Source organism: Triticum aestivum, chromosome 6D (genome assembly GCF_018294505.1).
Source record: "Triticum aestivum cultivar Chinese Spring chromosome 6D, IWGSC CS RefSeq v2.1, whole genome shotgun sequence".
Lineage (NCBI taxonomy): Eukaryota > Viridiplantae > Streptophyta > Magnoliopsida > Poales > Poaceae > Triticum > Triticum aestivum.
The window spans coordinates 439916949-439942971 of NC_057811.1; the positions used below are offsets into that span (position 1 = coordinate 439916949).

The window sequence follows — 26023 nt, forward strand, 5'->3', positions numbered from 1 at the left end:
ACGACTATTGCTACCGCTTAGGGATAAAGTAAAACAATTACAGGGCGATTGCATTGCATACAATAAAGCGACAACCATATGGCTCCTGCCAGTTCCCAATAACTCTGTTACAAAACATGATCATCTCATATAATAAAATTTAGCATCATGTCTTGACCATATCACATCACAGCATGCCCTGCAAAAACAAGTTAGACGTCCTCTACTTTGTTGTTGCAAGTTTTACGTGGCTGCTACGGGCTGAGCAAGAACCGTTCTTACCTACGCATCAAAACCACAACAATATTTCGTCAAGTTAGTGCTGTTTTAACCTTCACAAGGACCGGGCGTAGCCACACTCGGTTCAACTAAAGTTGGAGAAACAGACACCCGCCAGCCACCTGTGTGCAAAGCACATCGATAGAACCAGTCTCACGTAAGCGTACGCGTAATGTCGGTCCGGGCCGCTTCATCCAACAATACTGTCGAACCAAAGTATGACATGCTGGTAAGCAGTATGACTTGTATCGCCCAACACTCACTTGTGTTCTACTCGTGCATATAACATCTACGCATAAACCTGGCTCGGATGCCACTGTTGGGGAACGTAGTAATTTCAAAAAATTTCCTACGCACACGCAAGATCATGGTGATGCATAGCAACGAGAGGGGAGAGTGTGTCCATGTACCCTCGTAGACCAAAAGCGGAAGCGTTATGACAACGCGGTTGATGTAGTCGTACGTCTTCACGAACGACCGATCCTCAGTACCGAACGTGCGGCACCTCCGTGTTCAGCACACGTTCAGCTCGGTGACGTCCCGCGAACTCACGCTCTAGTAGAGCTCGAGGGAGAGTTTCGTCAGCACGACGGCGTGATGACGATGTTGATGAAGTTACTGATGCAGGGCTTTGCCTAAGAACCGCTACGATATGACCGAGGTGGATTATGGTGGAGGGGGGCACCGCACACGGCTAAGAGATCAATGATCAATTGTTGTGTCTTGGGATGCCCGCCTACCCCCGTATATAAAGGAGCTAGGGGGAGGTGGCCGGCCAAGGAGGAGGGCGCACCAAGGGGGTGTCCTACTCCCACCGGGAGTAGGACTCCTTCTTTCCTAGTAGGAGTAGGAGAAGGGGGAAGGGAAGGAGAGAGGAGGAAGGAAAGGGGGGCGCCGCCCCCCCTCCTTGTCCAATCCGGACTAGAGGGGGAGGGGCGCGCGGCCTGCCCTGGCCGCCCCTCCTCTTCTCCACTAAGGCCCAATAGGCCCATTACACTCCCCGGGGGGTTCCGGTAACCCCCTGGTACTCCGGTATATGTCCGAAACCTCCCGAAACACTTCCGGTGTCCGAAAATAGTCATCCAATATATCGATCTTTACGTCTCGACCATTTCGAGACTCCTCGTCATGTCCGTGATCATATCTGGGACTCCGAACTACATTCGGTACATCAAAACATATAAACTCATAATACCGATCGTCACAGAACTTTAAGCGTGCGGACCCTACGGGTTCGAGAACTATGTAGACATGACCGAGACACGTCTCCCGTCAATAACCAATAGCGGAACCTGGATGTTCATATTGGTTCCTACATATTCTACGAAGATCTTTATCAGTCAAACCGCATAACAACATATGTTGTTCCCTTTGTCATCGGTATGTTACTTGCCCGAGAGTCGATCGTCGGTATCTCAATACCTAGCTCAATCTCGTTACCGGCAAGTCTCTTTACTCGTTCCGTAATGCATTATCCCGCAACTAACTCATTAGTCACATTGCTTGCAAGGCTTATAGTGATGTGCATTACCGAGAGGGCCCAGAGATACCTCTCCGACAATCGGAGTGACAAATCCTAATCTCGATCTATGCCAACTCAATAAACACCATCGGAGACACCTGTAGAGCACCTTTATAATCACCCAGTTACGTTGTGACGTTTGGTAGCACACAAAGTGTTCCTCTGGTATTCGGGAGTTGCATAATCTCATAGTCATAGGAACATGTATAAGTCATGAAGAAAGCAATAGCAACATACTAAACGATCAAGTGCTAAGCTAACGGAATGGGTCAAGTCAATCACATCATTCTCTAATGATGTGATCCCGTTAATCAAATGACAACTCATGTCTATGGCTAGGAAACTTAACCATCTTTGATTCAACGAGCTAGTCAAGTAGAGGCATACTATTGACACTCTATTTTGTCTATGTATTCACACATGTATCAAGTTTCCGGTTAATACAATTCTAGCATGAATAATAAACATTGATCATGAAATAAGGAAATAAATAATAACTTTATTATTGCCTCTAGGGCATATTTGCTTCACCGCCTTGTGATGATCCGCCTGGTCAGCTAGCTCCTTGGCCAGGCGGTCATGCTCCTGCGCCGCCTTGCTGCACTCCTCCTCCTTGGCGCGCAGCGCGGTTTGGGCTTCGCCCAGTTGCTGCCGCAAGGCGGCGTTGGACTCTGCAAAGACAAGAAGGAAAAGACGATCAACAATCAACAAAGAAGACAAGAAGTTGCCGGGAAGATCCGGCCTTACTGCTCGGCAGTCGGCCCGAATCTCGGGGACTACACCTAGCGGGTGCGCTGACGCGCCCCCGTGAGAAAGGAAGCGGAGTGCTTACTCCGGCTTTCGGTCAAATCAGCGGTCCGCTTGGCCAGCTCCTGGACCTGGGAGTTGAAGGCGGCCGCGCGGATGTTGTGATAATCCTGCAATGAAGACAGCACAAGAAAAAACAAGTCAGCACTTGAACCTACCTGAAAGTTCGAGGCCGCCTGCTCAGCAGCTGGCCCGAAACTCGAGGACTGCACCCAGTGGGTGCGCTGATGCGCCCCCATGGAAGATTACAAGAATCAAAAACAAGAAACATACCCGGACGGCTGCTTGCGTCGCCAGGAACTCCTGCATATAGTGCTGGAGAGCGGTGGCCTGGGCCTGGACCCGGACCCGGATGTCCTGCGCGGCCGTATTCAGAACCGTCGTTCCGCCCCCAGGCATCCACTCCGGCGGAGCGGCACTGGTGGCCTCTGCTTCTGGGGCCGACGAGCTTGCGGCCCCGAGCTCCTACTGTCGTGGCGCCGAAGCCGCCTTCGCCGCGCGCCGGCGTGCCGGAGTACGGACCACGGGAGTCGCCCGCACCACCATCTCGTCGTCGACCGGTGGCACCGGTGGCGCATCAGGCCGGCTGCTTTGGGCCTCGGCAATCAGCGCTTGCAGGGGCATCTCCGCCCCGAAGACGACGGCGTCGCCTCCACTCTCCATGACCGGCTGGTCGTCGCCGGCTCCTCCAGTCGGCACCGGGATCTCGGGCGCGGGTGGCGCAGCGCGCAAGGGGATGACAAGTTGTGGGGCCCGGCTGCGTGCTGCCTCTTCCGCTTGCGCCTTGGTCGCGACGTCCGCCTGGGCCTTAGCCGCGGGTCGGCCTGGGCCTTGGCCGCTGCGTCGGCCTCGTCCTGCGCCGCCTTGGCCACGTCCGCCTTCTCCCGCTCCGCCTTCTCCCTCTTCCGCTCCTCACGCGCCTCCCGCGCATTCCGCTCCGTCGCCGCCTGGAGCTCGGCTCGCGGCTCTACGTGGCGGGTGTTGGTGGAGCCCTCCGCCGTCCCGATCACGGATGCAGAGTCAGACCGCTCAAGAGAGAGCGGGGCCCTGCTCAAAGCAAGATAAGAAGAAACTTAGATAGAGTTTGCAAAAAGAAGAAAAGGAAACACAAGGGATAGCAAACACTTACGCAGACACCATCGGCGGTTGCTTCGGGGCCTTCTGGAACCGAGCCGCCTTCGCGGCGGCCTCCTCCTGCCTGGTCGCAGCGGCCGAGCTCTTGGACTTCTTTGGCCGGCTGCCAAACAACAACGAGCCAGCTCGACGCTTTGGTGCGCCGCCTGGTGCAAACGGCGCAGCTGAGGAGCTCGCGCCCGCCTTGTCGGCGACCGGCGGGCGGCGTGGCTCGATCTCCTCCTCGTCGTCATCTGGCCATTCATCGAGGCCACCTCCTCCTCCGGAGCCACCTGCTCCACCACCGCCACCTGTGGCATCGTCTTCTTCCAGGGCGGCCGCCCCCAAGTCAGGGTCGTCCGCGTCGCTCACCAACCTGTCCGGCAAGTACTCCTGGCCCTGCTCCCGGGCGTCGGCAGCCGACTGGGATGTGAGGATCTGCATCATGACCAACTGATCAAGCAGCCAAGCAGAACCCGACAAATAAAGAGAAAAAATAGTTAAGGACTCACCGCGGGCGGCAGGTGTGCGCGGGAGTACGGCTGCTTGCCGAACTGCCACTCCGCCTCCGAGAGTTTGTAGTTCGAGATGTGGTTCACCAGCCGGGCCACCTCTGCGTCCGGCATCTCCTTGGTGCACATCCGGAACGAGTCTCGATGCCCGCTCATCCGGCTGACCAGGTGAGGCCGGCCTTGAAGAGGGAGCACTCGGCGCACCACAAAGGCGACCAGCAGATCCGAGCCTTAAGGCCCTCTGAGTTTGTCATCACCTTGAGCCGGGCAATGGCGGCGATGGAAGCGGCCGACAGCGTCGTCGGCTTGAAAGTCCAGTTGGTGCGGGGCTCAGCCGGCGGGCCGGCTGCATAAGCCGGCAGGTTGACGAAGTCCGCCGACGGGTGGACATTCTTGACGTAGAAGTAAGATTCGTGCCATAGCTTGACTGACAGTGTCAAGCGGATGGCCGGGAAGCAGTTCCCCGCGCCCGGACATCGCACCGGACGAAGGCTCCGCACTGAGCCGACTCCCCCTTGGCGGCGGTGCCGAGCTTGGTGTAGAAGAACTCCCCCCAGAGCTCAAGGGTGGGGAGAATGCCGAGGTAGCCTTCGCAGAGCATGACGAAGGCTGACATCAGCACCACCGTGTTCGGTGTGAGGTGGTGCGGCTGGAGTCGATAGAACTGAAGGAAGGAGCGGAAGCCGCGGAGGAAATGCAACCGGAAGACGACGCGTTCGCCGTCCTCCGGCGCCGGCGAGATCTCCTTCTCGGGCGGAACGCGTACCTGTACGTAGCCCTCGCCGAGCAGCCGCCGCGTTTTGTGGAGGAAATCAAGGTGATCCTCATGGACGTTGGAGCCGTCCCAGGCACCGGAGCTTGCCTTTTCGCGCGCCATGAGAGCTTGAAGCCCAACGGAAGCACGGCGCAACGACGAACGTGCAAGCCCGCAGCGGAGCAATGACGCTGCGGTGTGGACGGGCTCGGCGACGATGGGCTGCGGCGGCACTTCGGCAAGATGTGGAAGTGCGGCGGCAGCAGAGAGAAGAAGAGGAAAATGGCGAAGGGAGAGGAGGGCGCGCGTGCGTCTGCCGCCCCCCTCCTCCCCCCTACTTATAGCCCCTAACGGCGGAGCCGAGGGGGCGGGACGTGGGATCATGGGATTAACTGCGGCCACGACCCCACGACCCCGCGTTTACCGCGCAGTAACGGCGTGCATTTACTGCGCCATGGAATTCCAACCATCCGCCTCGGTGCCCGGTAGTGGCGGGCCCAGGCCTGCGGCGACGTCCCGTCGCGCGCGTGGGCTTGCAGGCCGACCCGGCTGGCTAGCGCCGCGTGGCGCACGGGCAGCGAGCGGGGAGCCTGGCGCTCGGCTGGCATGCCACCTGGCTCCCGCCGCAACGGTTCGAAATCACCAGGCGGCCCGCCTGGTCCTGACCGGCTCCTAGCTGTCGGTGCCTCAGAAGACGGACGAAGCGCGATCACCAACCACACGGAGTAGGAAGCTGCTGAGGCTTCTCGCCCCTGCAGCCACGGCGCCCCACCAGCTTCGGGGACTACTGTCGGAGTAAATGACCACGGGTAGCCTCATCAGCCCCCCATGGTATTTCAAGACATCGGGGCCGGCAGCGCCCCTCGAGCATCAAAGACAAAGGGCCGCCTTCTTGGGGCCGGGTGGTCCAAGCGGCCGGCTGCTGGAAGGCGGCGAGACCTAAATGATGGCCATGAAGTGGGCCGACTCCTAGCAGACGGCCCCCTCGCGCCCTCAAAGTTTACACCCACATAAACATGACGAGACAGGGCATGGCTACAGTACAGCCTGCCATCCCCGAATCTAGGACAGGGCGTGGCCATAGTGCGGCGTACTGGGCGGACATCCCTCCCCCGGCGCGGCACTGTCGCCACGCAGCCCATGACATCACCCCTGGCAGAGAAGGCCATGCACCCACGACGGATTGTCGGTACGGCCCACAGGCAGAGGGCCCTACCTGTCCGTGAGAAGCCAAAGGACAGCGAGCCCAGACCAGTCAGCTCAGGGGGAGGCCGGCTCCCAACCAGGCGGCCCCTCCCCTCCCTTGAAGTTTGTGCGCCATTAACCAGAAGAGACGGGAAATGGCTACAGTGAACGCCCACCAGGCGGCGGGACTGTAGCCACGCCTTCCCCCGACAAAGCATGCGTCATCAGCAGCACGGCTACTATACTAAGCAGCCGGCAAGACCCGCGAGCGGCGGGCGCGGCCTGTCGACCAAGTACGAGACAGTCGGCGGGTCCCACCAGGCGGCGGGCCCCAGCTGCCGGCGGAGAAGCCGGCGACCATAGACACTGACAGCCGGGTCCTACACCTGGCCATATTACCCTTGTACCCCTAGGGGTGGGCCTATATAAACCCCCAGGGCACCCATGCAAAGGGTTCAGCCCCTGAGATATTACACACCACGTAGAGAGAGGAGTAGAGCTAGCCCTGCCCTTCTTCCTCCTCTAGCAAACAGCTCAAGGAGCAACTTGTAGCCACTTGTTGAGATAGTGAGCATGCGGAGACCCCGCAGAGCAGGACTAGGGGTGTTATCTCCTAGGAGAGCCCCGAACCTGGGTAAAGTGCGTCGGCGTTCATGTTTGCACCTTATCCCGTTTCCAGGCACCGGCGGCGTCTTACTCTCCCCCATCATGATAAGCCATCCTTTGGCATATGTCGCACGAAACCCCCGTCATAAGATGTGCAATTTCTAATAGATTTACTTCATAAAAATTGAAGATGACACTGTCATAGCTTCAGTTGACAATCTGCACTCTTTATCGTTGCGTGAGCTTATAACTATTGTAGTTTTCCGCAGGAGAGGCATTGCCTAACCTTGTAGATATAGTAACACTGAAACAATATTGCAACAATAGAAAAAATTAAATCAAGAGGTCCAAATGGAGTTTTTGATTGCAATGAATTGCATGTTAAGATGAAAGTTTCCATTATTGTTTTCATAGTAAAAAAATCTTTCATAGCTTTCTTCAATATGCACGAACCGTGCGTTCTTGTATAATGCAGAAATCCAAAGAGGCAAAGATTTCTATCGTATTGAATTTTTCAGAATGTATTCTATTTGGCACTTGATTTTAACATGCTATATGTTATGCACGCATAAAATGTTATACGGTTCAGTTGGTATCATATTTTGTCATTTCGCCTAATCATATTGATCTGATGTTCAAATAAATAAAATTTATAGAGCATGGTATATGATCATTTGAATGCTAGAAGCTGTACAATGTATGTGAAATGTGTATGAAATTGTGGAATGTATGTGAAAGATGTATGAATTCCGCAATGTGTATGAAATCTATATTGTGAAATGTATCTTGTGATGTCTGTGTTTGACTCAAGGTACTTGTTCGGAATTTCGCACACTATCCTTGTGTGAATGGTCGCACATCTAGTTGGACCCTGACTTGGCTCATGATATACGGACTACCACTCGTTCTGCTACAAATATCACTTTAACTTCAGTTGGCTGTTCTGATCACCTTTAGCATTGTATATATATTATTCCTTGTGGTAAATCATGTATTAGCGAAAGAATTGTAGAAGGAACTTTCATTGTCTTGTGTACGTTTACGGTTTTCGGTTAAACAAGTATGTCCACATGTTTTTAAATGTTGATTTAATTATAAAAGTGTTCGTGTACTTTTATTAAAATGTTCATGTAATTGGGAATGTGTTCACACAATTTAAAAGATCATATAACTAAGAAAAATATTCACATATTTAAATAATGCTCGTGTAATTTTTAAAAGTATTCACCCATTTTATAAGTGTTTATGTATTTTAAAATTTTATTCTCTCATATTTAAATTTATTTGACACAGTTAAATTATATGCATATAAAAAAGAGGTCACATATTTTAATAATTTTTCACATAATTTATTTATTTTTACCTATTTCCAAGAAATGTTTACATGTTTAATTTTTTTCATACAATTCTTTTGAAAAATGACATGTTTTTAAAAAGTTCATATAAATTTTAAAATTATATACATATTAATGTTCATGTAATATTTGAATATGCTCACGCATTTTTTAAAATCTTACGAAGGTCACAATTTTTTAATGAAAAATCCTGCAATTGTTTGAAAAAATAAAAATAAAGGAGAAAATAAATCAAAAATGAAGAAGGAAATGATAAAAAATAAATTGAACATGGTTAAATAGGAAAAAGAGACTGAACACATGGGAACCGAGTAAATGTGGTCTGTAGAAAACCAAAGACAACTTTTTTAATAGATCACGTAGCCACTTTATTGTTCTTTAACTAGGGGTACAATAGAGGGGTCCCAATGTTGAAGAAGCCACAAGAATTGACTATTTTCGAGTGATAAAGCACTAGAATATTGTGAGTAAGAACCAGAGATAACTAATACCTCCAGAAAAAAGGAAGAAAAAAGATCGCTACTGGGCCACAACCCAAGTCGGGAACACTAGAGGACAACATTACGTATGATTTGCAATAAGCTATTTATAGCCTTTGCGCAAAAACACCGTGGTCTTGGTAAGTAATGCAAGCACACTCCTTTTTTTGAACACCGCCTCAAATTAATTAATCAACCGAAACCATTACAATCGTTCGATACAAAATTCACCACACAGGGCGGAACATCATTAAGAAGAATACCATCCGATCTTTTATCAGAGCTAAACTTTGCAACTAAATGGGCCACCTCATTTGCCGACCGACATATCTTAGACATTTGAAAGCTATTTATTAGCTTAGATAAACTCAAAGCTTCCTTCTTCAAATCAACTAGCGCTGACCTGTCAGAAATCTCTTTTGCAAGAGTCAAGCACACTCCTTTGATTCAAAGGAATTCTATATGATTTTTTGTAGGATTTGGACCCTTAAGATTTTTTTCCTATAGTGGGTATCCCTAGGAACTTTTCCTTAGGATTCATTTCTGCTCCATTTTGAAGGGGAATTGCCATCCACTTTAAAACTCTTAGTTCCATTTCAAAAAAAAATCTTAGAAGCATTCTTGTTTTCTCTGTGCTATCAAACACTCTTCTATCCAAATTCCTATAGCTTTCTAATCCTAGGATATAATAGGCCATGACACTCTATCCCCGCGTCTTTATATTTATGTGTTTCGAGAATCTACTATCAATCACTTCACTGCCCCACACAACTCGCATCTTACACATGTTTTGATGCTTCTGCGGATGTATATCTTGCATAGAGCTAATCACACGACACACAATATTTCAGCTTAGTGTCATGCACATTATGGCCATATGAAACATCACTCAAGAATGGAGGTGTCTGTCTACACGATAGTAATCGTGATGATCACACTTATTTATTTATTTCGAGACAAAGACAATCACACTTATGCACATGGAGGAGCAACAGGCGGTAGCTTTAGTAATAACACGAGGGGGGATCAATATCAACTAGAAGGGTTGGGCGCGTTTTGCTGCACCATTGATGTTGTTGAGTTTCTTACAAAACACTCACTCTATTTCAAAATAAAGGTACTTTTTTGAAAAGTCAAACCTTTTAAGTTTGATCAAATTTATAGAGAAGTATATCAAAATCCACAATATCAAATCGGTATGATTAGATTCATCATTAAATGAATTTTCATTATTTTTTCTTTAATATTGTGGATGTCGATATTTTTTGCTCTCAACTTGGTCAAAGTTAAAGAAATTTGACTTTCCAAAAAACTAATACCCCTTATATTTTGAAACTGATGGAATATTTAGTTTGGCCGGTGGGGGAGATGATGGAGTGTGTTTTTTTTATAATGCAATGATTTGATGGGACTTTTGTGGTGTGGTACTGTGTTATCAGCTAACCAATGTATATTTATGTTGGAAAATTTCTGTGTCGGTGGTTGTATGTACTACATTTGTGCTACAATATCACATGGTGGCGCTTCTTTTTCTAGGTGGCGGGAGGGTGCACGGAATTGATGTATTTTTATTGGCCAGTTGCTGCTGATTGATTTGAAAAATCGTTGGCCCGATCAAAATCCTATATCAAATCCAAAATTGAATATCTCAATTGCATTAAAAACCTTCAAAATTAGGGAACATAAGAAATTAAAGAATTGAACGGAGAACTCTTTGAGAAATTGTTGACCCGATCAAAATTGGTGACCCAATTCAAAATTCAACACCTCAATTAATTGTGAGATTTTAAAATAAGAAAGCATGGTGTATAGTATAAAAGAATTGAATGAGACAACTTTGAGAAATTTTTGATCCGGTCAAAATCGGATGACCCGATTTCAATTGAAGACCTCAATTGAATGTGGGCTCTTTAAAACTAAAGAGCATATTGTTATAGAGGATGATATGCATATTTCCACCTTGGATTGATGATATGCTTGTAAAATATGGCATACAAGGTTCAAACCGAGTTTGACCAAGGACTACTGCCACTACACAAAGCTACCTAGTACTGGTAGTTTAATAACATCGCACCAAATATTAGATGGAAGCTATACGTGGTAAACTGAAATACGGAAAACATGTTTTCTCAATAGAAAATGGCACACAGATCAATAATCATCCTCAATTGCCAGATTAATGTATACATTAGAGTTCTATAACAAGTGAAAAACATTTAATATCATAATGTTCTTTCATACTTCGACTAGTCACACAATAAATTTCCTTGACGGGTTAAGGGTCTATTTTTTGCAAAAAAGGACACAAATTTGTTATAAAAGCTCACCAGAAGTACAAGGCACCCAATACAAAATAAAAACTACTTCGAGCTCCCACTATCGACAACAGAACAAGTCATCAACATGCCATTGTCGCCGTTCTGCCACTAGAGCCGGCCCGACCTTGTTGACGGTAGGCGGGAAGTCTCCGTGCATGTGCCCTGTAGGACTAGCACCCTAGAGTCGTAGTTGTTATCACTGAACCATTGAATGTCATGTGAATTGTAGAAGGGTTAGGTATTCGTAAACAAGATTGTTTAATATATGTACGTCGAAAAGTAGGGGATAAATTAAACGAAATGAAGAGCAATCCAGAATCCTATTAATATGCATTGTCTAATATTAGATATCGCCATCGCCCATGTATGATAGGAAACTCTAACCTCGCCGCCTAAGGAGACGGCAAAAAATTATGTCGTTACTTCGTCGACTTCGTCTCGATGGACGAAATTGAGAAGGATCAGAGCCCGAAAGACCGGCTCAAAGATGAAGCACTGCCATCTGCCTGAATGTCGCCCTTGTGAGGACTAAAACCCTCTAACCCAAATTATTAGCCGGAGCCAAGGCCTTGGGATTCCCACTGCCAGCGGTTGCCGGAGCAACAAGGGAGGCGAATCCATGGGCTAACTCAGGAGTTATGAGTGGTCGATCGATATAGTTAAGGTTCTCTTTGATGCACAAGATTCTTAAAATGCGGGAATAAAAAAATGTATGACCAAGTGTTATGTCCTCTTGAATTCTGTGGAATTAAAAACTACATGAATTTGGATGAAGGAGTGCTTGATAGCATAGGAAAAGCGTTGGAATACTTAATGAAGTGATCCAAAATAGAATGGAAATGGATCCAGAGGAAAATTTCCAAAGAATTGCAATCATGTGAATCAAACTGCCAACGCAGGAATGATCCCTACGAATTTAAATCCTCTAAAATTGCTATAAAATTCCTTTGAATCAAAGGAGCTCTAAAAATGTTTAATGCATAACTAGTACGTCTTGAAGGAGGCACATATCACATCAACAAGAGCGAACATGTTGCATATACACTCGTGCGTTAGTTCAGTTCTGCCTAATTGATTTCCTGTGGGAAACCGACGAATATTAGTTGTAGTCTCCGCGTCGCCCGGGCGCGGTCGGCAGCTTCTGCTCCTGGTCCTGGACGATGAGTCGCGCCGGGAGCGGTCGGCCGGTGCCAGAGCCTCCGCAGCTGCGGCACCGCTTGCGGCCGGAGCCGGAGCACGTCCCGCAGCCGACGTCGCCGTCAGACCAACGGCTGCAGAGGCACTCCTCCCGGCCGTTGCCGCTGCATGTTTTTTTTTAGAAATGGAGGAGGACCCCCGGCCTCTGCATCTGGACGATGCATACAGTCATTTTATTAATTAGTCACACAAAACCTTACAAAGTCATACAATAATAAGACTCAAGCAACCGTCTAGGCAACAAAAGTGTCGCTACTCCTATCCAATTGATGAAGAGATGCGGATAGTCTGGGCCTAATACCAAACAGACCTCGCAGCCAAACCTAACATCTAAGACCTGAGGTCTCAATCAGAACGCCTGCCAGATATGGACACCCACGAGTCCGGCGTGCTCCTCAACCAGGACGCCTGCCAAGTATGAGGCCGTCGTAGCCACCTGCCACTAATCCATCTTCAGAGCTGTACTGCTGCATGAACGTTGCCCGTCTAGCTGCCGCCGACGCCACCACGACGCCAGACAGCGCCGACCTCCTGCGCGAGTCCATCATCGCACATCAGACGCCTAATCTCCATAGCGCCATGCCATCGAGATCCGACGCCATCAATGTGTGTGATGAAGCACCGCTCCTCCTTTTGTCACCTCCAGCCATCACTTGCTCCAAAACGATGCCCGCATGAGGGAAAGCGCTACTAAGAACGTCATCATCGTCCGATCCGGGAGACCCAGATCTAGGGTTTCCCCTGGAGCATCCCGAGCTTGATGACGCCAACTGCAACAACGATGCCTCGACAAGGAAACGACATCAAAGACGCCGCCATCGTCCGCCATGACCGTAGTCGGCGCGATTTTCAACGGCAGTTGCGCCACCGGGCGTACGGCGCCGGCCTCGCTGGTTCCTTCGACCGTAGCAAACTCCAAAACGATGCCCTGAAGAGGGACTACGGCACAAGAGCACCGCCATCGCTCGATCCCATGGAGATCTATGGTTTCCCCTGGAGTTGCCCGGGTTGTCAAGGACCAGACAAAGATGCCGACGTGTCGCACTCGCCATTGCGCCGACCATGACCTGGAGACCAAGCTCACGCCTGAGCCCAGATCCGGCTGCGCCGCCGCCCATCTGGTCACGCCGCCGTCGTCCATGGCCACTGTGGCGCCCCAGATTTTGAAGTCGCCTGCCATGGGGAATGGGATCGCCGGAGCGCCGCCAGCCCCATCGTGACGTCCGGCCGCACGCCACACTCCGGCTCGGGGGGCGCCGGCCCGCGCCAGCTCCTCACGAGCGGGAGGGCACCTAGTCCCCGCCGCCGCCGGCGACGGCAAGGCTTTGCTGGGTGCGCCCTCGGGCGGCGGCGAGGGAGGAGGAGGACGAGAGGGGGAGTCGGGGACGACCGGATCTGGAGGCCTCCCAGCAGCCGCACGGGGGCGACTTGGGAGGGACCTTAAAATTGGGGGAGAATTCCACTTCCCCGGCCTCTGCACCAACTAGGGATGCATACGGCTATTTTAGTATGAGTACCAAGATAATCATGGTCCTCAGAATTTTTTAAATGAGTATCAAGATATTTTTTGATAAGTGGTTCCACCACACATCAAACTTGATCCTCAATAAATGGGGGAAAACCCCTGTGCATCACCTGTCAATTCTAGGAATTGAACTCGGGTCGTTAGGCTGCACAACCGCATGCCCAACCACTGAGCCAAGGCTCTCTTTGCAAAAATTGGGGGAGAATTTCACTTCTCCGGCCTCTGCACCAACTAAGGATGCATACGGCCTTTTAAGTATGAGTATTAGGATTTTCAGACTCGGTTACGCACCAAGCCTAGTTCTCAATAAATGCGTGAGTACCAGAAAAACCTGGTCCTTAAGAATAAAATGAAACCTAAATTCGCCTCTGCGAGGATTTGAACCCAGGTGCCGCTGCACGTGGAGCAACGGGGTGGACGACGCATGCAGCCCGTCGCCCGTTGTCCGGTTTGCCATCGCCACGCCCGCCAGCATCCCGAGCCCCGCCGACGCGATCACCATGGGCGAAACCATCTTCGCCGAAAAACCAATCCAAGAATCTCCCTTTTCTTGGTGCCCAAATTGCTGGTGCTTGTTGCTTCCTTGCCGTATGCACTTGCCTGGTGCTGGTAAGGAGGGGAAGAAGAGATTTGGATGGCTGTGTGTGGCCAGGAGGTTGTGCCAGTCTGTTGTTTTTGTGGACGTGGTGCGTCCATTTATAGGATTTTTTGGGGGGTTGTAGGAAGGTGGGTGCTGGGATAGTTTCGTTTAGCACTTTGGCGGGGAGCAGAGGCGAGGAAGGGAAGGCGTGCCCGCCTAGCTACCTTTGCTTGCCTGCTTGGTCTGCATCCGTCGGCTACGCTGCTATGCTTGTTGGGCCTTTCGATCTCTGTTTCGTGTGTGCCGCGAGCTGCTTCGCTGCAGGTGTGTTTACTCCCCCCTTGCGAGTTCCTTTGCCTTTTCCACGCTACGGGACGAATTCGGAGCTAGGCACAGGATTTGTCGTCTGCATTCTTATGAGCTCCGTTAACGATCTAGATCATGTAACTGGCCGAAGACTTGTAGACGATTCTCTACATTACTTGCAAGATTTGGACCTGTTAGCTGGCGAATATTCGCCGGGGAGGATGGCATATGCGGACGATTTCGTGGCAGTTTTAGTTGTGAGGAAGTGGCGAGGGGTGGCATCCTCGCTAGGCAACATGGCAGTTTCTTTCCAGAAAGGCAATTTTCATTTAAAAACTGTCATCTTTTGATCTTTACTCGCAACTAAAACTGCAATCAAATGACGTTCGCACACACCAACTGTTCGTTGAAATGTCTTTTTTACAATTTAGTTTATCATTGATGTTTCATGTACTTGCTCTCGTATTTAGTTCGAAGATCATATATTAATGTGTGCTCACCTAGCGAACGGGCATGTAGCCTAGTGGTTCAACGACCTTAGTAGCATCCCAAGTCCTGGGTTCGACTCCCGGTGTGAGTGGATTTGAACAGGCTTGGGCAAAAATTTCTAGAATAAAAGGACTGTGGGGCTGTTGCTCTACAGTAAATAGTCAAACAAAAATGTGTGCTCACCTACTCCTTTTTCAAAGACAAGACCGAGAAAATATTTATGTCCTTATTTCTACACCTTCTCACCTAAATATAACTATTGGGATCTCCAGTGACTGTATAGGGTAAGATGGGAGAACATTGCAAACTTACATTTAGTTAGAAAGTTAGACTCGACCAAGCATCTCTTGGTTTGCACTACTATAGAAACTAAAGCTTCTACATAGGATAGTTTAAATGTTGGAAATGAGGGGCGCTAGAAAATATTCTCTTTGAATGAGCTCGCGATTTGGGGAAGCACCTCATTACCATGGAATCCATTATCAACTCGTTAGCACCATCACATTTTGAGCGATATCTTCTTGGCACATAACCATGCGAAACTATCTACGTCTTCCCTGGTCGCGGGTGGTGAGTGCCATCAAGAACGATGATGATACTTTCTTCACTGGTGAGTTGGAGATGAAGCTAGGATTTGTATTCTCTTAGGTTCTATATGCCAATGATACAGCCATATGTTCACCAAATGTTTGATTTACCTAGAAACAATGAACTACTTTGCATGTATAAAAGGGATACATTTGCGAGATAATAAAGAACTAGTAAATCATAATTAGGTGCTACCATGTAAGGTACAATAAAGTAAAAGATGACAAGTGTAGAGTAGCAGTGGTAGGTGTTGCGGAATTGTACCTAGGCAATTGGCTATGATACTAGACCAATAAACGTCATTGTAGTTCATATATTGGAGAGGCCTATGCTAACATGCATGCAAATCAATTGAATTATATTTATTTATGATTTAAATCCTTAGCAAGTATCTGCAACTACTAAGAATACATTAAGGTAAAACCCAATCGTAATATTTAGATCTACGGGTCCTCTGTATCCCATATGCATCTACACCTATACTCAGGCTCTGTAATATATGTCACTTCGGCCACCCTATGCACAGTTATCTCAGCATACTATTGACCCTAAAACGTGATCCTCATACATGCACACTCATATGATGGGCACCAAATGATATCAACATATCAACATACAACTCATATCAATCCAAATAGATCACCAATCAACCGCGTGACAAAAATATTCTACTCAGACATATTACACTACTAGGGAAAACCCTAGCAGTAGCGCGGGTATTTTGCCCATCAGTAGCTGCTACCTCTTGAGCACTGCGTTGGTTTTTCCTTGAAGAGGAAAGGGTGATGCAGTAAAGCAGCGTAAGTATTTCCCTCAGTTTTTGAGAACCAAGGTATCAATCCAGTAGGAGGCCACGCACGAGTCCCTCGCACCTACACAAACAAACAAGAACCTCGCAACCAACGCGATAAAGGGGTTGTCAAATCCTTCACGGTCACTTACGAGAGTGAGATCTCATAGAGATAATAGGATAATATTTTTGGTATTTTTGTGATAAAGATGCAAAGTAAAATATACGGCAAGAGAAATAACAAAGTATTGGAAGATTAATATGATGGAAAATAGACCCGGGGGCCATAGGTTTCACTAGTGGCTTCTCTCAAGATAGCAGAAGTATTTGCGATGGGTAAACAAATTACTGTCGAACAATTGATAGAATTGAGCATAGTTATGAGAATATCTAGATATGATCATGTATATAGGCATCACGTCCGAGACAAGTTGACCAAAACGATTCTGCATCTACTACTATTACTCCACGCATCGACCGCTATCCAGCATGCATCTGGAGTATTAAGTTCATGAAGAACAGAGTAACGCATTAAGAAAGATGACATGATGTAGAGGGATAAACTCATGCAATATGATATAAACCCCATCTTTTTATCCTCGATGGCAACAATACAATACGTGCCTTGCTGCCCCTGCTGTCACTAGGAAAGGACACCGCAAGATTGAACCCAAAGCTAAGCACTTCTCCCATTGCAAGAAAGATCAATCTAGTAGGCCAAACCAAACTGATAATTCGAAGAGACTTGCAAAGATAACCAATCATACATAAAATAATTCAGAGGAGATTCAAATATTGTTCATAGCTAATCTTGATCATAAACCCACAATTCATCGGATCTCGACAAACACACCGCAAAAGAAGATTACATCGAATAGATCTCCACAAGGGAGGGGGAGAACATTGTATTGAGATCCAAAAAGAGAGAAGAAGCCATCTAGCTAATAACTATGGACCCGAAGGTCTGAGGTAAACTACTCACACTTCATCGGAGAGGCCTTGGAGATGATATAGAGGCCCTCCGTGATCGATGCCCCCTCCGGCGGAGCTCCGGAAAATGCCCCAAGATGGGATCTCACGGGTACAGAAAGTTGCGGCGGTGGAATTAGGTTTTTTGGCTCCGTATCTGGTAGTTTGGGGGTATGTAGGTATATATAGGAGGAAGAAGTACGTCGGTGGAGCAACGAGGGGCCCACGAGGGTGGAGGGCGCGCCTGGGGGGGTAGGCGCGCCCCCCTACCTCGTGCCTTCCTCGTTCGTTGCTTTGCGCAGACTCCAAGTCCTGTGGATCACGTTCGTTCAGAAAACCACGTTCCCGAAGGTTTCATTCCGTTTGGACTCCGTTTGATATTCTTTTTCTGCGAAACACTGAAACGGACAAAAAACAGCAATTCTGGGCTGGGCCTCCGGTTAATAGGTTAGTCCCAAAAGATATATAAAAGTGTATAATAAAGCCCAATAATGTCCAAAACAGAATATAATATAGCATGGAACAATCAAAAATTATAGATACGTTGGAGACGTATCAGTAGCGCGGGACGTCGCGCTACTGATAAGGCGCTACAGCTAACATGTAGCAGTAGCGCATGTCGTCCCACGCTACTGCTATACATGGATAGCAGTAGCGCGCTTTAGTGAAGAGCACTGCTGCTAATATCTGCAGCGCTTTTCAGAAGGAAGCGCTTCTAGTAAGGCAGCGCTACTGCTAACTTTGTTCCCCTCGCTACTGCTAGTTTTATTAGTTTTTTATGCATATTTGTTTTATATTTGAATAGGCTTTATACAATAATCTTTAGCATATCATACACATACAAATGTAATCATAGCATATACATACAATTAGTCTCATCAAATCATGTCATCATCATAATCATCATCCAACACAAAGTGGTCTCTCGTCATCATCTCGAAAATAGCGATACAAGTCTCGATTACTTGCAACTACATCGTCATCCATCTAAACAATGATATACGCGAGAAGAGCTATCACTTTGAGTGAGAGGGGAACTATGCAGTACATGAGTTCGTATCCCTCTCTCGCATTAGCGTGAACCTGAACAAACTACTGCCTATCGCTCGGAAACCGGTACACCTGGGCCTGAAACTCCGCCCACTCGTCGTATATATATACTCTTGGCGTAGCACTTCTTCCTCATTGATGATATATGCACCTGCATTATCACATGAGTCGATGATATGCAACATATATAGTTGAGCAACAGAAAGAGACAGACTTGGCAAAAATAGAAGCAACATATCATAAACATAAATAACAAAGTTGATCGTACCCAAAATGCCCTAACTAGAGTGATTGTCGCTAGTCGAGGAGGACGGTTTAATTACATCACAACTAAAGTTTCGTCGTGCATAACTCAATGTTTTGTCATACAGAAAGTATGGACTAAACGGACACATTGTCATATATCGACAATCACTCCAACATGTCCTGCCATCCATCCAAGTCAGGGAGATAGTCCCCGAGCCTAGTGAAAGGCTTCAGGTCGAGACGCTAAGAGGCTACCCGTGTTCGGACGTCTTCCCGCGACATTTGTCCTTCTTCGTAGAACATCCCTGTTTTTCTAACGACCTCCTTCATGATGATTTGGGCAAGTTCGTGCTGGATGTGATAGAACTCAGCTTGAAGTCGATGATCCTCGATATCTCCTACGTTCTTTGCCCATTGCGGAATATGGGCATCGCCGGATGTAGGTGACATGCGAAGGTTCTGGTGATCCCGTCTGTACTCCAGCATGTGGTGTAGGACATAGAATCCATCATTAAGAGAATCACCCGGTTGCTGGATGCAGCAGAAGTCGGTCTTATGGCCGAAGGCGGGCCTGCCGCCCCTTCTCTTCTTGTCCTTGACCTCTCCACCCCGTGCATCATAGTAAAACATAGCACTTTCGAGAACATCCTTGATGTGGCTGTAATCCTTTTTGTTAATGTTCTTCGATGAGTCCAAGTAAAGAGCGTGGGAGTATCGGGGGTAGAAGATGATGAGGACGACACGCCCGCCGCTGCGCAAAATAAGTACACCTCAAATTAATTAGCCTCCACCATGCAAATGAATGGTTGAAATCGAAGGAAGGATATCTGCGCGGATGACTTACAGGGGATGATAAGGCACGAGAATCGCCTCCTTGTCCTTATTGGCGAGCATGAAATTGACGATGTATTCCCTCGCGTATTCACGGTGCTTTACGCAGACTCCCAAGAAGCCCTCGTGCATGAACTACGGGTCAGCGACACAGATATGAGGTATCTGCTCAACCCCGATGATGTAGTTCATGTGCAAGGCATAAAGGCGGACAAACGTAAAATCCAGCTTCTTCACGTGAAACATGTCGAATATGTAATCGAATCGAAGGAAGAACTTCTCCGCGGGGAATGTGTCGACGTACGACAATTGCCGCGGACGTTAACCACGTAGAGTGGGTATCCTGGATTTTTCGAGGCGATGAGGCCTTTCTCTATCCGCAGCACATCATCATGAAGTCTCCTTAGATCGCCGAATCTGGCCCCTAGCGCTGCTGCAGGTAGGATTGGTTGACCGGGGATATGCCATTTATCCGCACCGGGGATATCTATACGGTCTTGAACCCGAGGCTGCTGAGGCGGCTGGATCATAGAATCAGATTTTTTGCCTTTCCTCGGTCTCTTCCTAGACTTCTTTACTACCGGAAGGTCGTCCATAATATATTTAGCCTCCGGAGACGGCAATTCAGGCACCGACTCATGACGCTCAAACCCTAAGTAGGCGCCAGTATAGACATACTGTTGAGTGCCATCGTCATCCTCATCCTCATCTATGGCGACGTCACCAGCGACTAATGGAGCCTTTTCCTCACCCCCTCCGCTATCACCCAGCACGACAGCCGACGCAAATTGGGTAGGTGAGGTGTTGATGTTCATACCTAACTGTGTGCTCGTGGGTGTGCTCCCAACCGCCTCTAGACGAAGGAGACTCTTTGGACACAACGGGACCCACCCATTGCAACAATCACCAAGCCGCCGCGGGGTCACGTCGTCATCCCCCACTAGTACTAGAGGAGGCAAATTCTCGTGGCCCGGTTTGACACTCGCCACGGAAACCTTGAAGAAATTCGGGGGGATCGGCCCTCTGTGGAACAATGGTTCCTTCGGCTTCATTATCGTCGCCTTCCCCACGTCCACCTTCTGGTTGCCGATGGTGTACAATATGGTGCACGGGGTTTCGTCGGCCTGCAAAGAAAAGTCTGCGACGTGAGACATCCGAAAGGCAACGAAAACGGGAGATTATACATTTATTGAAGGGGGCCAGTGTGACAGATACCGTGAGGGCGTCGAGCTCAGCCAAAGACGAAGCTCCGCCGAGCACGTCTGGTGCCGGAGCCGGTGCGGGAGCAGGTGCAGCTGCAGGTGCTGGTGCAACGCTAGTCGAGCTGCTCCCCAAGAAGTCAGCAAGGGGAAAGTCCGCTGCTTTTTTTCTGGATTTTGCCTGGTCCAACTGAAAACGGCCGGAACCAAGGAAGTAGACATATCTACAACCACCTATTTTGCGGCAGCTACCGCTGTTGCGACTGTCTGAGATGATTTTTTCTCAACCGCAATCTCAACCTTCTTGTCGATGTTTTCTTCAGTTAACCTCCGTCTTTCCTTTCTCTCCTCCATGGTCTCACGGTAGTACTTCTTCCATGTGGCGCCGTCTCCGACACCGTGCACGCGTCCATACGACGGTCGAGTCTCCACCGGGAGTCGTTTCACTATGTTCAACGCCTGGTTGAATGGAGTGTCCCACTTGGGCCTCGCCAACGCCTTAGACGGCGAGTCGCTTTCGGTCGCAATCCTGTGCTGCTCTCTCTGCAAAAGGCACAAGCATCGTTTACAAATATGACTAACGTGCAGTCGAATTGATTAGAAACTAAAATTACCAGCAGTCTCATGAACTCCATCGTGACCGCGTTCGTCTCGAAAACCTTCTTCACTGGGTCCCAACGGTGCCGGGCCCTGAGGACGTCACACTCCCGCGGGACGGTGAACTCCGCCAAGGGGTCTGGGATGCCCAGACTCGCGGCTTCCGCGTCCTCCTTGGCCCATATGGACCACTTCCCGCCGTAACCACGGCTTCCGAGGTGGTGGCACCCAATGTTCCTCTGTTGAAGCCCCTTCATGTACTTCGATTTTTTTGGCAGCTTCGGCCATGCAAGCCGCCTTGAATATTTCAATGTGCTCTGCCGTGATTGTCGGATTATCCTTTACAATCTCGGAGTAGGGTTCCTTTTTGTCGATGATCCTTCTTTCACCCTTGTTTTCCAGGCGGCCAACGCGTCGCTAACCTTGGTCATGGCATGTTTGTGTATCTTCTTCATTGCCGGGTCCTTTTCTGGATCTTTATAATCCTTTTCATTCCGGCCCAGGAACAAGAATATCTGGTGCAGCTTCTTTAGGAGGGAGGGCCTCATATTATCTATCTTCTGTAGTTTCTCATCGTTGATGGTGGCGGTTGTCCGTACGATGCAACCTATTTGATTGCCGTAGCACGCGCGCGCTTCCTCGGGCGCTTTTGGCTCAAAATTGCCATCGTCCACCTCCGTGACCACCAGTCTAGTAGTACTGAGCTTGTTAGGAAGCCGTTGCCTCTTTGCTTTCGATTCTACACTGGCTCCGCTAGTCTCGGCGCCGGTCTCAGTCTGAGCGCCGGTCTCGATGCCGGTCTCAGTCTCAGCGCCGGTCTCAGTCTCAGCACCGGTCTCAGTCTCAGCACCGGTCCGCGTGTCGGTCTCAGTCCCTGATGCCATCGGTGGGCCCAGCAACAACATCGGTTGATCGTCGGCAAGGCTCAAAAATTCATCTGCCGCCAGGTAGAAGTCGTCGCAATCACCAGAACCTTGTCCTTCATCGTTGCTAGCCATGTTTCCTATGATTAAATCTAGTCAATTAATTCTAGACCTAATAAAATGAATAATGACATAAAAGGACTATGTTTTGCAGGAACGTTGACTCCTTCCCGGTGCGGCAAATCCCGGGCACTCGATATGTCCTAGTTTGTAGCACAAGTCATGCCGAAATTCACGGAAAATTTCGGCATGACCTTTGCTAAAAAGTGGACAAATCGAGAACCTGAAATTTGCCGGAACGGAAATGAATCAACATTCCGGCAAAACATAAGCCACTCAGCTTCACTCCCTAGAAATAACAAAAGGCCACTTGGGCACAATTGAACCACTTCAATGAAAAGATATAACATGACCACTACAATGAAAAGATATAATCAACAATAAAAGTCTAGGAAGGGATCATCTTTAAAATAAAACTTGCCTAAATTCTTTTCCTAGAAAAATAGTGGTCGAAAATAAATTTTTCCTCTAACCTAGTTAACGTAGCTTGTTAACCTAACAAACCAAATTAACCTAGCTAGTTAGTTAACCTAGCTTGTTAACCTAGTTTACCTAGATAATTAACCTAATTAAACTAGTTAACCCAACTAGTTCTCTGTCAAAGCCCTAATTTTTTTTTCTTAACCTGGATAATTAACCTAATTAAACTAGTTAACCTAACTAGTTCTCTGTGAAAGCCCTAACTACATTTTTGCACTAACCTAGAAAATTAACCTAATTAAAGAAGTTAACCTAGCTAGTTAGTATGTCCAGTTTGTGCTATGCATCAGAGAGAGAGAGAGAGAGGAGGGGTGCTTACAGACGATGGCTCCGGTGGTGGCGAGGGAGGCAGGGGCGTCTCCGATGACGGCGAGGGAGGCTGTTGTGGCGAGGGAGGTAGGGGCGTCTCCGGTGACGGCGAGGGAGGCTGTTGTGGCGAGGGAGGCAGGGGCGTCGAGGGTGGCTCCGGTGGCGCCGAGGGCGGCTCCGGTGGCGTTGATGAGGCCGAGCGGCTCCGGTGGCGTTGGGAGCGGCTCTGGTGGCGTCGACAGCGCGCAGCTCTGGTGGATCCGGGGGCGTCGACGTCGGCAGGAGACGCCGACGAAGTGGGGCGACGGCGAATTGGGGACACGGTGGCAAAGTGGGGGCGAGGGATTTGGGGGAGAAGTGGTGGTCGGGTGGAGGGAAAACCGCTGGTTAAGTGAAACATAGCGGTAACGCGTTAAAGGAAACGCGCTATAGCTAAGCCTGTCTCTTTTTTCCCTTTCTCATCTATTTTTCTTTACATTTTATTTGTCCTTTGTCCTTTTTCTATTTCTTTCATTTTCATTTACTTTTGTATTTGTTGTTCGATTTATTTTCTTTTCGTTAGCAGTAGCGCATTTCTGCGTAAACGCGCTGCTACAATAGATATAGCAGTAGCGCGGTTAAAATGAGAACGCTACTACTATGTGTAGCTTATCGGCTTAGTCGTGAGAATTTTAGTTGTAGCGCGTTTATAGTTAGGCGCGCTACTGCTACGTTTGTATCTGTAGCGCCGTTATCCTGCACGCGCTACTGCTACTTAGCACTAGAGCCCTTTTTTAACAACCGCTACTGCTAAAGTTCTGTGTATAAGGTTTTCCCCAGTAGTGTTAGAACGCAACAAATTGCCAGGGAATAATTTATAGCAAAAAAAATGTTCAAGTAGGGAATTGGGTGGAGATGGCAACAGAGATGGTGGTGAAGCTGATGTAGGCGATGTCGGTGATGGTGGTTCCCCTAGCGACACTTCGACGCCGCCGGAAGAGAGGGGGAGAGAGGCCCCTCCTCCTCCTTCTTCTTCTTCCATGGCCTCCACCCTAGGTATGGAGAGGTTTCTTCCTCTAGTCCATGGTGTTCATGGCCCCCGAAGGGCAAGAGCCCAAATGAGATTGGACCTCTTTGATAGTCATTTTTCTAGAATTTCTCTCTCCTGAAATCTGAGTCCAATCCGTTTTATCGACCACAGGAGTTCTGTAACTTCGATAAATGTAAAAAACAATAGGGCGGTAGTGAAACTTCTGGAGCAAGTCTGCAGCTAAAGGGCACCTCCAACCGACCTAAGGGGTGACCATGCGATAGGAGCTCCCCCGGGTGGGAGCTAGGGACGTGTGGTGGGCCTATGGGTCCCCTCCAGGTGTGTGCATGCCCCTTGTGCTTCTTTTGGTGCAAAACTGATCATTTTTTCCGCTCTTTAAACCGATTTCATGAAAAGCCCCAAAACACTAGAAAACAGGAGCTGGCCTTTGACACTAGATTAATATGTTACTTCAATAAAAAAGGTTATAAAATTATGCCAAGAGTGTATAAATTATGGTAATATAGCACGAACATAAAAATTATAAATACGTCAGAAACGTATTGTCTCCCGCCATCCCTATGCATGCATCCCCGCATATGTCGTATCTCCCTTGCGCTTGCCTCAGGTTGGCTCCACAGAAACAACCGACTAGAGTGTTCCTAGCAAGCTAGGCGCTAGGGTGATTTAAGTTTCGTGCGTGTGTGGGCCAGCGACTCGTGTGAGCAACCAATTTGTTTATCTGCTAGGCCTTTTTTGGGAGGGGGGAGGGGCCGCAAGGAACCCAGCACGCCCTATTGCTACTCCATTGCATTACCATGTAGTAGTTCCATGGGACCAACTGGTGACTCAGTAGAAGCCCATACACATGATGTAAGACAAATAAATGATGCAAGGACATCTCCCCTGTTGTTAATATACATTATTGCTAGATGGAGACAGTAATATTTAAATAATGCATGTTTTGTTAATTCTCTTTTGTAACACACCCTTGATTGAAAATGTCCATGCATGCTTTAGTTATTAGTATAGTTGGTTTCACGGTTAGGCAAGAATGGTAAAGAACACCACAAGGCCATGAACTGGTAATGTTAATATTACTATGAAACTATTAGAGTTCCCTAAAAAAAGAAGTATTGGAGTACTAATTCTTTTTCTACAATTAAAATTAATATATTATCATTAATGCCTCACGTACTTGCTCTGGTATTTAGTCACAACATCATATATTAATTCACGCTCACCTACTCCTTCTTCAAAGACACAGATGGAGAAAATATTTATGTCCTTATTTTGCACACATTCTAACATACATATAAGTATTGTGACCTCCATTGGCTGGATAGGGTAAGATGGGAGCACATTGCAAAGTTAGATCTAGTTAGAAAGGTAGAGCCGGCCAAGTATCTCCTAGTTTGCACTACTAGAGAAACTAAAGCTTCTACATATGATGGTTTAGAACAAATGTTGGGAATGAGGGGAGCCAGAAAATATTCTCTTTGGATGAGCCCATGATATGGGGAAGCACCTCCTAATCATGAAATCCATTATCAACTCGTCACAGAATAGTCTTAGCATCATCACTTTATGCGTGATATGTTATTGGCATGTAACCATTCTGAACTATCTATGTCTTCCCTCGATGCGGGTGGTGAGTCTTCCCTGGTTGCGGGTGGTGAGTGCCATCAAGAAGATGATGATAACTTCTCCGCTCGTGAGTTGGAGCTCTTTTACATCACTCTATTGCTCCTCAACCCTAGATATGAGTACCAAGCCATTTTGACCATCCATACGTAAGGGTAACTTGGTCATTTTCGACAGGTTATATTAGAATTTCATGTTATTCCAATATATGCCACTAATCCACATGTGCCCCTAAACAAATTAATAGCTTGCAATTGTTTGCCCCTGTGTAGCATCGATTGACTAGTGCTTCCAATGCCAATGTCGAGCCACCACCATCCTT

At 48.1% G+C, this 26023-nt stretch overlaps 1 protein-coding gene across 1 annotated transcript; it reads right to left on the bottom strand.

The window, feature by feature from the left end:
- Nucleotides 1-12008: 12008 nt before the first annotated feature.
- On the bottom strand, nt 12009-14569 carry LOC123142664 (uncharacterized). The gene is made up of 2 exons (XM_044561473.1): nt 13923-14569; nt 12009-12214 (listed from the first exon to the last, which is right to left on the bottom strand). Exons 1-2 carry the CDS (start codon nt 14143-14145, stop codon nt 12009-12011), a joined length of 429 nt encoding a protein of 142 aa, XP_044417408.1. The 5' UTR covers nt 14146-14569.
- Between the last annotated feature and the right edge of the window lie 11454 nt (nt 14570-26023).

What these genes read in the sequence shown, in the direction of transcription:
- LOC123142664 (XM_044561473.1), bottom strand. Translation starts at nt 14,145, where the DNA reads ATGGTTTCGCCCATGGTGATCGCGTCGGCGGGGCTCGGGATGCTGGCG. An exon ending in TTTATTGAGAACTAGGCTTG is followed by an intron (nt 12,215 to 13,922) that starts GTGCGTAACCGA and finishes AAAAAAAAACAT; the next exon opens with GCAGCGGCAACGGCCGGGAG.